Genomic DNA, 16226 nt, shown 5'->3' with positions numbered 1-16226 from the left:
TAGTAGCTAGCTGGCACAATTTTTAGATAAAATTTGTCAAAAGAACTTTGTAAACATCACATATTACATTTATTGCAGTAAGGTAAAATTTGTCTTTCTGAGAAAAGTGTGCACAGATTTTGAGGTGACTTACTTCATTACAGTCAACAGTCAGTTTTCCTTTTCCATCATTTTCTCAAGTGAAGGGGGTGTCATTAAACATGAGGTGCTTGTCAGGAGTGTTTCAGGCCCATAAAGGGAATCTGACCAATGGACTCCTGGAACAGATTTTGAAAAATGAGGTTTCCTATTGGGGAATGGTGGTGGTTAGTGGCAGGAATGGGGTGCATCTGGATTAAACAAGGTTGGCCATAAATTGACATCTGGTGAAGCTAAGAGAGGGTACATGGGAGTTCATTATGCTATTTTTTCTACTTTTGTATATTTTCAATGTTCTAATGAAAAGTATTAAAAATAAAAGAGTAGCAAATAAAGCAGTCTTGTTCTGAGCAAATAAAAACCAAAACAAAGAAAAATAAGGTTCAAAGGAGAGAGAGAGATCCAAAAATACAAATCGAATCTATAGTCAAAATACTGTGAGAAGAACCTACCCCTTTCACCCCCAAAGCACCCTGCTGTGCCTCCTCTGAGAGCTGGAGGTTGGCCAGTGACCTCAGAAGCAGACAGCACACGCTGGCCCACTTCCCTGGCTGTGTTACTGTGGGATTATCTATACCTGGTCTACTTCAAGCCCTGCCTGGTGCCTTGACCATAGTGAGCCTGCCTTCCCCTGGACTCATGGACTCCCCAGAAGGGACTCCTGAAAACCCTCAGGGAAGCTGAAGAGAATATGACCCAGCTCCTCTTCTCTGGGGAGCCTTCCCCCAGCAGTGGCCATCCTGCACCAACATTACACAGTTAGGTGTGCCTATACTTGCTACTGGGTTTACTTAACAATGAAACAGCAGTGAAACTACAAAGAACAGTGAGGGTGGGAAGAAGAGAGATACGCCTGAGGAGGAGTACACAGGAGGCTTTAGAGGTATTGGTAATGCTATATTTCTTAGCACGGTTTTAAAAATTTATTCTTTAAACAAGACAAATGTTTTGATCAATCTTTGCAACAGATGATACGTATCACAATAATTTTTTTAATTAAAAAATAGTGCTATTTATGAATGATGCACTATAGCCCAAATATAGACCTAGGTGAGAATAAAGTATATCAGAAATGAGGATTTCAAATCCATGGGGAGAGAGTGAATTATTCATTAAAGACATTGAACAATCGACTGTCCATTTGGAGGGAACATGTGAAATTCCATATTATACACTATATATATAAATTTATATATGGATAAAAGATACTTTTAAAAAATCATCAAAGTAATAGGAGAAAATGTAGGAGAATCTCCTTTATTACCTTGGGGAGAGAAAATCCCTTCTTTGCTAAAATTAATGCTAAAATTCTTAAAGAAAGAGACTGGTAGATTTGACTTCTCCAAAAGTAAAAACTTGTGATAGCAAAAGATAGTATCAAAACAGATAAGACACAAATAAATAAAAGTAGAAAAAGTATTTTCAATACAGATATTAGAAAATGAATTAATTTCCTCAACATGTAAAGAATCTTTACAAATTAATTACCCACCCCCCCTAAAAAAAAAAAAAACAGTAGAAAATGGACAAAGGGTACAAGTAGGCAATTAACGAATAAAAAATATAAATAATCATTAAACATGTTTAATAATATTCAGCTTATCTAAAATGATATTCAGCTTAACTATAGTAATGCTTTTTTTTTAATATTTCATTTTCTACCTTTAAAACTCACAAAACAATTTGTCTCGTGAATTACCTTTAGCGTTTATGATAAAATGAGAATTTGGATGCAGAAACTTATTTTCTTAATTTTTCCAGTGTCTTTGACAACTGTTCAGTAAAGTACTAGTGGAGTAACTCAGTCTTCAAAATGAAGTTAATTTTTAAAAAAAATCTGATTTGTAGAATTCCCTCTCAATATCAGTAAATTAATCTAGCCTGTAGTTTGAACAAAGGTAATCAGTGGAGCTGTAATATAGTGATCTGATGTTGCTTTGATTTTCCTACATACTTTTACTTATTATCTAGTATTTTAATAGTATTTCGTTTCACATTGGTTCATAAAAGACATCAGAATTTGAAAGATAAAACATTTCTAGTAAATGGCATGTTATATGCTTGAAGATGATTTATAAAGAGTCTGTCATTTTACCTAGTTTGGGAAAATAACTATTAAATATAATGTCAGAAAATAAAGTCATTACTAAGCCTTAAGAAAATATTTGAATGTGTCATTTTTATTTTTTTAGTCAAGATGGGGATGATAAGAAGAGACCTGTGATCATACATCGAGCCATTTTGGGATCAGTGGAAAGAATGATAGCTATTCTTTCAGAAAACTATGGGGGTAAATGGTAAGTGACATGGAAAAGAAAAGCTATATGTCTATTATTCCTTTTTTTTTTTTTGGTGAAAATGTACACAGCAAAACCCATTCCCATTGCTCATTTTCTAGACATAATCATCAGTGATGTTGGTTACCTTCTTCATATTGTGTCAACATTGTCGTTATTTCTGTTCTAGTTCTTTCACTTCCATTTATTTAATCTTTGTGTCCCCCAACCTTCTCATCTATGCTTTAGAGTAGCTGTTCAACCTTTGGTCTTAGTATAAAACCTGTTGCCATCAAGTTGATTCCTACTTATAGCAATCCTATAGTCTTATATAGATAATTTAAATAAAAAAAAAACAAACTTAAAGGTGGCAGTCTTTACTCTTTGAGCTAAACTTACCTGTTTTAAGAGTGACTTCTAATTGGGAGGCAGCTTCAATTCAAAGTTTGAAGAGTAACTCAGGGCCATGGTCTCAGGGACTCCTCCGACCACAGTAGGTCTAGTAATTGTGAATTCTTTTAAGAATTAGAAGTTCTGTTCCACAATTTCTGCCTTTTTATCAGGACTCATCTATTGTGTTCCTGATCAGAACACTCAGTAGTGGTAGCCAGGCATCATTGAACTCTTCTGGTCCCAAGGTGGAAAAGGCAGTGGTTTATGTAGACAATTAGTCTTATAATCTAGCTCCTTCTCTGATTCTTGAGTTTCCCTCTTTCCCTTTTGTTCCAGACGAATAACGACCAATAGTTGTATCTCAGATGGCTGCTTGTAAGCTTTTAAGGCCCCAGAGACTACTCACCATACTAGGAGGTAGAACATAAACTTTAAGAAATATATTATGCGAAGTGACTGGATTATCCCATGAGACCACAGCCCTAGACCCCAAACAAAGAGAACTAATCCCATGAGGTGATTGGTAGTATCTAATTAGTATTAGCACCTGTAGCCCCTCTTCTTTTTTGGGGGGGGTTGTTATTGTTGCAAAACCGTATACAACCTGAAATGGCCACCAATCACAAGAAAAGATGCTCAGCATCTTTAGCCATCAGAGAGATGCAAATCAAATTCACCATGAGATACCATTTCACTTCCACTAGGATGGCTAAGATTAAAAAAAAAAAAACAAATTTTGGCGAAGATGTTGGGAATGCAAAATAGTAAGCCATTATGGAAAACAGTGTGGTGGTTCCTCAAAAAACTAAAAATAGAACTACCATATGACCCAGCAATTCCACTCCAGCAATACCCAAAAGACTTGAAAGCAGAGACTCAGACCCAGACTTGTATATCAGTGTGCATTGCAGCACCAAAAGGTGGAAACAACCTAAATGCTCATCAACAGATGATAAAGAAAATGTGGTACATACAATGAAATACAACTCAGAAAGTAGGAAAAATGAAGTCTCGATACATGCTACACTATGGATGGAGCTTGAAGACGTTATGCTGAGCAAAATAAGCCAATCACAATAGGATAAATATTGTATGACCTCACTTGTATAAAAAGACAAGAAAAGGCAAATGTGTAGGGGACAAAGTTTATTAGTGGTTACCAGGGGTGGGAGGAAGGAGGAAGATGGGGGCTTAACAGTGATGCAAAAATCTCATTGCTTAAGGGTAGGTTTGCACAGCTGATATTGTTCATTGCTGTCAATAAGTTACACACTTGTAAAAAGCTGAATTGGCAAAAGTTGTGTGATAGATATATTTACAACAATGACAAAAAAAAAAAAAAAAGTAGCTGCAGAGCCTGCCTTTGTACAACCAAACACCTTATGGGATCTGGATTCTTGATTTGGAGTTTTAGGGTCATGGTTTCATGGGACACCCCAGTTAACTGGACTAATAACATGTTTAGTGCTTCTGTTCTACCTCCTAGTTTGATGCATAGTGCCTGGGGTCTTAAAAGCTTGCAAGTGGCCATCCAAGGCCCAATGATTGGTCTCTATTCACCTGGAGCAACAGAGAAAGAAGGAGAGTCAGGCATAGGAGGACACAGAATATGTGGCTAATTGCCTCCATGGACAACTGCCACCTTTGCCATGAGATCAGAAGAACTGTATGGTGCTCAGCTACCATTACTGAACATTTTCATCACAGATTTCATAGAAGAATCCTGATCAAAAAGGGGAAAATGCAGACAGAATTTCAAATTTTCATGGATTCTGGACTTCCTGGAGCCATGGAGGGTGAATGAACCCCTGAACCTATTGCCCTGAGATAATCTTTAAACTTAAACCAAAAATATCCCCTGAAGTCATCTTAGAACCGAACAATAGATTAGCTTAACTAGTAAAAAGTGTCTGCCTTGATTATTATACTCTTTTAAAAACGATATGGGATCAAATTGACAACAGCAACTTGAAAGATTAAATAGAAGCCTAGGGGGCAGTGAATTTACGTTCATGAGGGGGGAACAGCTCAGAAAAGGAGGGTGAGAATGGTTGTGCAACAGGAAGAATGTAAGCAATATCACTGAATTGTGCGTGTAGAAACTGTTGAGTTGGTATATGTTTTGCTGTGTATATTCTCAACAACAACAAAATAAATCAAATTACTAAAAAAAAATAACCTAGCATTTGCCCATTTATTCCTCTTCCCCATGTACAGCTTCTTGACATCAGTCGCGTTAGTCATGCTGTGCAAACTTCATCCATATTGGGTCCCATTTCTGTAAGCAAAAAAATGACTGCTACCTAGAAAGTACTTCTGCCTTTTTCCCTCTCCTCCCCACCACCGGTTTCCCCACCACTGGTAACCACTAAGGAATATAAATTTCTGTACACTTACCTACTCATTGCATATCATAAAAGTGAGAACATACAATATTGGGTTTTTGTGTGTGTGTGTGTGATTGACTTATTTCACTCAACATAATGTCTCCCAAATTCATCCACATTGCAAGACAGTTTTAGGAACTCTTTGTAGCTGAGTAGTATTCCATTGTGTGTATGTACCACATTTTACTTATCCATTCAGTACTTAGGCTGTTTCCATCCTTTGGCTACTATATGCTGCAATGAGCATAGGTGTGCATATGTCTGTTCGTGTCACTTCCGTTAGATCTCTAGGGTATGTACCCAGGAGTGGAATTGCTGGGTATTATGGCAGCTCTACCTCTAGTTTTTTGAGGAATCACCAGACTGTTTTCCACAATGGGGGGTACCATTTTGCATTGACACCAGCAATGGATGAGAGTTCCAGTTTTTCCACATCCCCGCCAACACTTGTTATTTTCCTTTTTTTTTTTTTTTTTTGCTCGTTTTGTTTTTTATCTTAGCCATCCTAGTGGGGGTGCAATGGTACCTCATTTTGGTTTTGATTTGCACTTCTCTGATGGCTAATGATGTTGAGCATTTTTTCGTGTTTTTGTTGGCCATTTGAAAGTCCTCTTTTGTGAAGTTTCTGTTCATGTCCTTTGCCCAGTTTTTGACTGAGTTGTCTTTTTGTTGTTAAGTTGTAAAAGTTTTCTACATATTTTAGACATTAGACTTTTATCTGTTGTAAGATTTTTCCCCCCAATTCAATAGATTATCTCTTTAGTCTTTTGATGAACATAAGTGTCTAACTTTTATGAGATGTTTCAGGAACCCATTTTGTTTTCTGTTGCTCATGTATTTGTTATGTTTGATAACCTATCACTGAAAAAAATTAGGTCCCAAAGCTTCTCCCCTACATTCTCTTCCAAGAGCTGTGTTTTTAGATACAACATTTAGGTCCTTGATTCATTTTGAATTACTTTTTGTCTATTTTTCTGAAGAATCATGTCTCAAAAGATAAAATTAGTAGAAAAAAATTAGAGGCTCCTGTCTTGTAATTAGCAGGTATCCAAACAGCAAATAAACAATTCTTGTTACATTTATCATATCAAAGAATAAAAGACATAGTGGCATACTACTGTACCACTTACCTTTTTGGGCACTCAGTTATCCTTTCACCTATTTCAAGACCTTCAAAGATCTAGTTGTCTGAAAAATACAAGGTCCACACTGCCAGGGTACCTCCTTTTGCTGTATGGCCATCTCTTCTCTCCTTCACTCAAATTGTTTATCTCATGAGGATTCCCTGTGACCATGGACTTAGGAGGAACACATGCAGACCTGGTTTAAAAATGACCCTGAACAATATGCTGGCATCAACCCAAAGAGGATGGCTACAGCAGCACAGAATAACAGCGGGGAAAGGAAATGTCCTCGATTGCAGATTTTTAAAAATTTTATTGTGTTCTAGGTGAAAGTTTACAGCGCAAAGTAGTTTTTCATTCAAAAATTTGTACACAAATTGTTTTGACATTGGTTGCAGTTCCTGCAATGTGCCAGCACTCACCCCGTTTCTCTTTCCAACCTGGGTTCTCTGTGTCCATTCATCCAATTTTCCTGTCCCTTCCTGCCTTCTTGTCTTTGATTTTGGGCAGGTGTGGCCCATTTGGTCTCGTATACTTAATTAACTAAGAAGCTTGTTCCACATGTGTATTATTATTTGTTTTGTAGGCCTGTGTAATCTTTGGCTAAAAGGTAGACTTCAAGGGTGGCTTCAGTTCTGAATTAGCCGAGTGTCTGGGGGCCATAGTCTCAGGAGGTTCCTCCAGTCTCAGACCAATAAGTCTGGTTTGTTTGTTTGTTTGTTTCCGTGAATTTGAATTTCATTCCATGTTTTTCTCCTGCTCTGTCTGGGACCCTCTATTGTGATCTGCGTCAGAGCAGTCAATGGTGGTAGCCACATACCATCTAGTTCTTCTGGGCTCAGGCTGGTGCAGGCTGTGATTCATGTGGTCTGTTAGCCCTTTGGACTAATACTTTCCTTGTGTCTTTTGAGTGTAGAATTTTGAGTGGTACATCTTATAGTCAGTCCTCTTTGCCTGGAAGAAAAAATGGCCAGAGGCATGGAGTTACACTGATGCGTGGGTTCTGGTTACCACTTTGGTCACGAGGTCAGAGATTTAAAAGTGATTAGATTGAAAAATAGATGACAAGTAGATTTGGGAAGAGGAATGTGGCTGATTACTGAGAATGGTCATGAAGGTGGTATTGCCCATCAAAAGGCCCTCACTATGGAGGTTTTCAATATTCAGATACAAGATGACCCATTCTGTTGTTCTTGCCAGCCTCTTTCCTGCCTTACTCAGTGGGTCATGAACAAAGTGACCACTCAGGCAGGAATATAGGTCATGCAAAGGCTCAGCAACATGGACATCCCCCTCAGTGTTGGGTGGGGAGTAGGACTGGGGGTGGAGTGAGGACAGTGGTCAGAAGGAAATATTTTCTATTTTTATATGCCATGCTTCTGTGTTCTATCATAGTTATTATTTTGCTTTTGTAATTTAAGAATAAATATATACCTTCATAAAGTGCTATCTTGTAATAGTCCCCATTGCATTTCCTTCCAGCTTCAATTAAATACTCATTATGATGAAGAAAAAGGCAAGCGTTTCCTATAACAAACATTGCTTGTACCCACCTTCCTTCTTTATTTCTAATTAAACATTTTGTTATAATTTTAGGTTCACATGCAGTTGTAACAAATAATACAGAAAGGTCTAGTGTACCTTTACCCACTTTTCCCCAATAGTCACATCTTGTAAAACTTTATATAGTATCGCAACCAGGAAGTACAATCCACCAGTGTTATTCAAATTTTATCAATTTTACACGCACTCATTTGTGTGTGTGTGGAAAATCTATGGCATGTATAGATTTGTGTGACCACCGCCAGTCAAGATACCTGAAAGTTCTATCACTACAAGGGTCCTTCATGCTGTCCTTTTTATTGTCACACATCCTCTACCCACCCTCGTCCCTAACTCCTGGCAATCACTAATCTTCTGTCCACCGCCATCATTTTGTCATTTCAAGAATGATGCATAAATGGAATCATACAGTTTGCAACCTTTTGAGATTGGCTTTTTTCACTCAACATAATTGCCTTGAGTTTCAGCCAAGTTGTTATATCAGTGATTTGTTCCTTTTTATCGCTGATCAGTAATTCCAGGGAATATATGTTTTTATATATTTATTCTTAAATTACTACAGTTTGTTAAACCATCCACCTGTTGAAGGACATTTGGGGTCTTTCCAGTTTTTGGCTATTACAGGTAAAGCTGCTGGGAGCATTTGTGGACATATTTTTGTGTAGTCTTCACGTCTCTGAGACAAATGCTCAGGAGTGCAATTGCTGGTTTGTATGCTAAGCGCAGGTTTAGTCCTTCTATCTGTCTGCCAATCCATTCTTCCCTACCTTTTCCAATCAAAATTTGCAATTTCCCCCTTTATCTACCTTACTATGTTTTATCTTTTAATGTAGTTTGGTTTTCTTCCTCATCACTCTACTGAAACTACTCTCTTGTGGAGTTTAAAAAAAAAAAAAAACTTATTTTTAATCACGTAATAAGTGGTCATCATTAGATTTTGAAAATACATATTTTATATTTTTTTCAGGCCTTTCTGGCTGTCTCCTCGTCAGGTAATGGTCATCCCTGTGGGGCCAACTTGTGAAAAATACGCACTTCAGGTAAAAGCAGAGACGTTTAAAGAGCAGTACCTAATAATCTTGGTTTATATTCTGTGGAGATCATTGACTTGGAATGTCATTCATACTTTAAGATACGGAATAACTGACACATTAATTTAACAACCCATATGTTCAGTAATAGGGAGTAACACCTTTAGTCTGGTTTGAGTGGCTGTGTAGCTGTATCGTAACTATATTGTTTATGTTTTTGAAAAATTGGTGTTTTAAACATCTCATATTTAAATACTCTTTCTCACATGGCTCTGTTAGGGAAGAATGCTTTATTATCTCTTGCTGCATAACAGATTATCACAAAACTGAGTCAGGAATCTGGGAGCAGCTTAGCTGGTTGATTCTGGCTCAGGGTCTCCCATGAGGTTGTGAAGCTGTTGGACAAGGCTGCAGACACCTCGGACTCAGTCACACCGTTGTTGGCAGGCCTCAGATCCTCACTGGCCATTGCCCAGATACTTTAGTTCTTCAGCACACGGGGATCTCCATAGTCTGCTCAAGCGTCTTCACAGCCTGGCAGGTGGTTTACCACAGCTGAGAGACAGAAGCTGCAGTTTTTATAACCTCATCTCAGAAGTGACACACTCTCACTTCGGCCCCTTTCTGTTGGTCACACAGACCAACTCTGTCCTATGTGGAGGGAACAGGGGAACTACACGGGGTGTGAACACCAGGAGGCGGGGAACATTGGGGTCATCTTGAAGGCTGGCTACCACAAATAATGTAGTGATAAGTGCTTTATTTTCTTCTAGGTATCCAGTGAATTTTTTGAAGAAGGATTTATGGCTGACGTTGATTTAGATGATAGTTGTACACTAAATAAGAAAATACGAAATGCGCAGCTGGCTCAGTATAATTTTATTTTGGGTAATTTAAATTTTTACATATTTTTCTTAACGCCTTTTTTCCCACTGTAATTCCAAGATACTAATAAAATAAGGAATATTATATAACTTCTTGATTATCATAATTTTGTTTAACACTTATACACAAAAGGAGTCTGTGGTATCCCTGGGTTAGCTGTTCCTAAGAACTCTTTGTTATTTGCCAGAAGGTTATAAAGTTTCACATGAACCTGTTGTATAGTATGATTTGCAACAGCAAATAATATCTCAAACCAACACTGAAAAAAAAAAAAGATGTGAAAATATCTCATCAGTAGAATTAAACTCCTTATGTTTCAGCCATATGTCAGCTCTGTTTTTCCTTGTTTCTTTTGGTACACATTAGAAATCTTTGCCAGAGCTCTGTGATGCAGTGGTTAAGAGCTTAGCTGCTAACCAAAAGGTTGGCAGTTCAAATCCACCAGCCATTCCTTCGAAACCCTATGGGGCAGTTTTACTCTGTCCTATAGGGTTGGCTGTGAGTCGGAATTGACAGCAACGGGTTTGGTTTTTTGGTTTTAGAAATCTTTGGAATTAAACCAATTGTCTTAGTCATCTAGTGCTGCTATAACAGAAATACCACAAGTAGATTGCTTTAACAAAGGGAAGTTTATTTTCTCACAGTAAAGTAGGCTAAAAGTCCAAAGTCAGGGCATCAGCACCAGGGGAAGGCTTTCTCTCTCTGTGTTCCCCTAGACTGGGAGCTTCTTCATGCAGGGACCCTGGGTCTAAAGGATGCACACTGCTCCCCTCCCGGCACTGCTTTCTTGGTGATATGAGGTCCCCAACTCTGTTTGTTTCCCTTTCCTTTTATCTCTTGAGAGAGAAAAGGTGGTACAGGCCACACCCCAGGGAAACTCCCCTTTACATTGGATCAGGGAGGTGACCTGAGTAAGGGGTGGTGTTATAATCCCACCCTAATCCTCTTAACATAAAACTAAAACCACAAAATGGAGGACAACCACACAGTACTGGGAATCACGGCCTAACCAAGTTGATACACACATTTTTGTGGGTCATAATTCAATCCATGACACCAATGAATGGAAAAGATTGCAAATTTAGAATGATTGAAAGAATTTAGGTGAAAAAATAAAATATTCTTGGGGCATAAATATCTATTTTATTCCCCTTACCGTTGACCAATTTCTTTCTTTCACATGGCAAGAAACATGGCTGCAGATTCCTGCATCATCTCTCAGTACAGGTCACAACCCAACCTGTTCTGGTTGCATTGATTCCAACTCATAGTGACCTATAGGACAGAGTAGAACTGCTCCTTAGGGTTTCCTAGCCTGTAATCTTTATGGGGACAGATTGCCAGGTCTTTTCTCTGGCAATACAGCTTACAGGTTTGAACTGCTGACCTTTGGGTTAGCAGCCAAGTGCTTAACCACTGTGATACCAGGGCTCCGTATGGGCCACTAGAGAGAACAAACTTTTAACCTACATTCCAGAAAATTCCAGTTGGCCTGGCATCGGTCTGATGTCTACCCCTTGACTCATCAAGCGTGCCAGGTAGAGTCAAGGGGGTCTGTAAGAGAATTAAAAAAAAAAAGTTCCTGTCAAGTCATTTCTGACTCCTGGTCGCCGTAGAACCATTCTCTGTGGAGTTTCCAATGGCTGGTTTTTTGGAAGTGGATTACCAGGCCTCTCCTCTGACGTGCCTCTGGGTGGACCTTACAGGTAGTAGTCAAGTGCATTAGCCATTTGCACCACTCTGGAACTCTGTAAGAGAATCCCAAAAAAACCCACTGCCATCAAGTTGATTCCAACTTATAGTGACTATAGGACAGAGTATAGCTGCCCCTTAGGGTTTACAAGGCTGCAAATCTTTACTGAAGCAGGCTGCCACATCCTTCTCCCATGGAATGGCTGGTAGCTTCGAACCACCCACCTTTCGGTTAGCAGCTGAGTACTTAACCATTGCACCACCAGAGCTCCTTGTAAGAGAACAACAACAACAAGAAAAAACCACTGCCATCAAGTTGGTTCCAACTCATAGCCACCCTACAGAACAGAGTAGGGTTTCCAGGTGTGGCTAGTGGATCCAGACTGCCAACCTTTTGGTTAGCAGCCAAGCTCTTAACCACTGCACCACCAGGGCTCCTGTATGAGAACAGCAACTCCTATTTACACCCCAAGACCACAATAGCTGTTCTTTCAACTGGACAGTGGAGAGATGGTGTTAGAAGTCATTCCTTCCCTCAAGAAACTTACAATCAGAGGGTTATCAGCCTAATGGTCATTTCATTGATATTTCGTGATTAATTCTGAAGAAAAACTCAACTCATAAGATGCAGTGTCAGGACTGCTGGTTAAATTGCTAAATGTTTATTTCCTTTCCTTTTCTGCAGTGGTTGGAGAAAAGGAAAAGATGAATAATGCTGTAAATGTTCGAACGAGAGACAACAAAATTCATGGAGAGATTTCAGCGACTTCTGCCATGGATAAATTGAAGAATCTCAAGAATTCACGTACACTGAACGCAGAGGAAGACTTCTGAAGTCCTTTCCTTGTACTCACTTCTGTAGAACTTGTTTTGACCCTTGAAAATGCATTTTTCTTAACCATTTAACCTGTTAGTACTTCTAAGAACTTTAGGCTCACTGATGGGCACGGTGAAGACAGTAGACAGTGAATGAGTAGCTGATATGAACCAGCTGTTTAATTCACTGATGTGCTCTGAGGACAATTCAGGAGGACAAGCTTGGGACATTTTCAAGAAATCAATGTCTTGAGAGACTGAAATAGGAAAATGTTATCATTGAAAGGGGGAAATACTAGGAAATGAGGATTATGTTATTGCTAATATTTATGATTTTCAAAAGACAGGCTTCAAATAAAAATCTGCAAAGTTGTTTTGAATATGGGGGAAAAATCTTATTTTCTAATAACATTATGTCTCAGGTATTTTTATGGTTGTTTTTACAAAAACTCACACTGTAAACTTTATCTCCCAAATTGGAATCATTGCTTGATTTGTTTTAACTAACCAATAACCACAAAGAAGCTAGTACTAAGTATTGGATTACTGACAAAGAGCTCTAAACATCAAAGAAATTCAGTGTTGTGGAATCTACTGTTGTTTGCACTGTAGCTTATGAGTTGCTGTTTTAATGCTTCTAATTCATAATTGAGCCTTGTTCATCTTTAGAAAAAATATATTCCCAAATAAAATGCATCATATGGCACTTCCAATGATTCAGCTTTGGGCTTATACCACAATAAGCTGCTCACCTAGACTTAAATTACCTTTTTTGATGGAATGATAATCTACTATTTATAGACTCAGATGAATTTCAGATTTTAACTGTGAAAAGAAGAATACCTTAATTAAAAAGCCTTTATGTCAATAGAGAATTTAGCTACCAATCAAGAAGTATTTATTTGGTTAGGTACTGTGGCATTCAAAATAAATTCAAGACATGCTCTCTCCTTCAACACACATAGTTAGCTTCCTGAAATAAATGGACAGTGAAAACAGTTGGTAAACAAAATAGTATTATATATCAGAGCTGTACAGTGCTGTTGTTGTTAGGTGCCAGCGAGTCAAGTTTTCACTCATGGTGACCTGATGCAAAACTAACGGAACACTGCCTGGTCCTGCGCCATCCTTACAGTTGTTGTTATGCTTGAGCCCATTGTTGCAGCCATTGTGTCAATCCACCTCGTTGAGGGTCTTCCTCTTTTCTGCTGACCCCGTACTTTATCAAGCATGATGTCCTTCTCCAGGGACTGATCCCTCCTGACAACATGTCCAAAGAATGTAAGATGCAGTCTTGCCATCCTTGCTTCTGAGGAGCATTCTGGTTGGACTTCATCCAAGACAGATTCGTTTGTTCTTTCAGCAGTCCATGGTATATTCAATATTCTCCAGCATCCCAACTGAAAGGTGTCAATTCTTCTTCCATCGTCCTTACTCATTGTCCAGCTTTCACATGCATATGATGTGACTGAAAATATCATGGCTTGGGTCAGGTGCACCTTGGTCTTCAAGGTGACATCTTTGCTTTTCAACACTTTAAAGAGGTCCTTTGCAGCAGATTTGCCCAATGCAATGTGTCTTTTGATTTCTTGACTGCTGCTTCCATGGGTGTTGATTGTGGAGCCAAGTAAAATGAAATCCTTGACAACTTCAATCTTTTCTCCATTTATCATAATGTTGCTCACTGGTCCAGTTGTGAGGATTTTTGTTTTCTTTTTACTGAGGTGTAATGCATACTGAAGGCTGTGGTCTTTGATCTTCATTAGTAAGTGCTTCAAGTCCTCTTCACTTTCAGCAAGCAAGGTTGTGTTATCTGCCTAACGCAGGTTGTTAATGAATCTTCCTCCAATCCTGATGCCCTGTTCTTCATATAGTCTCGCTTCTCAGATTATCTGCTGAGCGTACAGATTGAATAGGTATGGTGAAAGGATACAACCCTGACACACACCTTTCCTGACTTTAAACCACTCAGTAGTATCCCCTTGTTCTGTCCAAACAACTGTCTCTTGATCCATGTAGAAGTTCCTCATGAGCATAATTAAGTGTTCTGGAATTCCCATTCTTCACAATGTTATCTGTAATTTGTTATGATCCACAGAGTTGAATGCCTTTGCATAGTCAATAAAACACAGGTAAACATCCTTCTGGTATTCTCTGCTTTCAGTCAGGATCCATCTGACATCAGCAATGATATCCCTGGTTCCATGTCCTCTTCTGAAACTGGCAGTTCCCTGTCGAAACACTGCTGCAGCCGTTTTTGAATGATCTGCAGCAAAATTTTGCTTGCGTGTGATATTAATGATATTGTTCTATTATTTCCAAATTCAGTTGGATCACCTTTCTTGGGAATAGGCATAAATATGGTTCTCTTCCAGTCAGTTGGCCAGGAAGCTGTCTTCCATATTTCTTGGCATAGGTGACTGAGCACTTCCAGCGCTGCATGAGTTCAATGAAACATCTCAACTGATAGTCTGTCAGTTCTTGGAGACTTGTTTTTCGCCAATGCCTTCACAGCAGCTTGGACATCTTCCTTCAGTACCATTGGTTCCTCATCATATGCTACCTCTTGAAATGGTTGAACATCGACTAATTCTTTTTGGTATAATGACTCTGTGTATTCCTTCCATACACTATATGGGGCAAATTGTGGAATATAATCTTTTAAGCAAATATTTGAGGACTTATTTTGTATCAGGCACTATTTTGTGTATTTTTTTTAATTTATCAAACAGGGTCATGAGGGAATGGGAAGTCAGGAAACCCCCAAATAATCTGCTCTCGTGGCAGGTAGGTAAGAAGAGAGAAATGTCTACAGCACAGTACAGAGTATGCTGTGATGGAAATATGAGTTCACAGGGAGCCTGCTGGCATGGGGTGCAGCTCCTATCCCCAAGGCTGGCCATCTCCAGGGAGAAGCCCATGCATTGAATGCTCTTCTCATAGGGCTCTTGTCCCAGTCCCTTGAAGTCTTGAGATCTGCTGGCTCTTGGAATGTCTTCTCTCTCCCATTCTTAGAAGAATTTTCTGGAAGTAATGCCTATTTTTAAGGAGTTGGCCAGTGCTGCGGGCTGAGGCGGGCCACAGAAATGCTTGCTGGGCACAGACCAGTGCCAGCTCTCAGATCCAGGGCAGCGGGCCCCTCACAGCCTGCCTGTCACACTTTGGGTGGCTTCTCCCTCTGTGTTTGGCCCACTACAACCTCTCCGAGCCTGTTCCTTCATCTGTAAAACAAGTACGAGATTCAACCACCCAAAACAAAACCCTTTGCCGTCGAGTCCATTACGACTGATTGTGACCCTACAGTGACTCTATATGACAGAATAGAACTGCCCCATAGGGTTTCCAAGGAGCGGCTGGTGGATTCCAACTGCCGACCTTTTGGTTAGCAGCTGAGCTCTTAACCACTGCGCCACCAGGGCTCCAAGTATGTGATTGTGATGATGTCATCAAAACCATCATGTAGTACCTAGCATACAGAGAATTTTTATCTATAATATACACAGCCATTCAAATAAGAAAGGTGGCCAACCTCCCAAATTTGCTGGCTTCCGCCTTCAGTTGCTTCTGGTGTGAATTTCGGCCCCCGGGCGACATTCCTGGTCTCTAGCTGTGGAAAGAGAGGTAAGGCAAGTTTGGGAACGGAGGACCCTCGCGGGGTCGCGGCCGCCCACACCAACCCGGTTCCTCAGGAAAACGTCTCCGCGGTGCGTGGCAGGGGACCGACCTTTCCAGACACCACCAGAGAAGCACGCCAGAGGGCGACCAGGCCGTGCCAGCCGCCGCGCGCCTCCGCCCCGGGCTCCTGAGGGCTCCGCCCCTCGGACGGGCCGCCCCTCGGAGGAGCCCCGCCCCAGACGAGCCCCGCCCCTCGGAGGAGCCCCGGTCCCGGACGGCCCGGCCTCGGAAAGCCCCGCCCCAGAT

At 39.9% G+C, this 16226-nt stretch overlaps 1 protein-coding gene across 1 annotated transcript in view; it reads left to right on the top strand.

Annotated features, from left to right (window-relative positions):
* Positions 1 to 12885, top strand: part of TARS3 (threonyl-tRNA synthetase 3) — a 103993-nt gene extending 91108 nt beyond the window's left edge. Inside the window, exons 16-19 of the mRNA XM_049905777.1 lie at positions 2331 to 2435; positions 8849 to 8921; positions 9686 to 9800; positions 12175 to 12885. Coding sequence (XP_049761734.1) covers positions 2331 to 2435; positions 8849 to 8921; positions 9686 to 9800; positions 12175 to 12323 — 442 coding nt within the window. The 3' untranslated portion in view covers positions 12324 to 12885. The remainder of the gene's footprint in view (positions 1 to 2330; positions 2436 to 8848; positions 8922 to 9685; positions 9801 to 12174) is intronic.
* Positions 12886 to 16226: the final 3341 nt, after the last annotated feature.

This window comes from Elephas maximus, chromosome 13, assembly GCF_024166365.1.
Source record: "Elephas maximus indicus isolate mEleMax1 chromosome 13, mEleMax1 primary haplotype, whole genome shotgun sequence".
Classification (NCBI taxonomy): Eukaryota; Metazoa; Chordata; class Mammalia; order Proboscidea; family Elephantidae; genus Elephas; species Elephas maximus.
The sequence above is the reverse complement of the archived record's forward strand: the minus strand, read 5'-3'. Positions and strand labels throughout refer to the sequence as shown.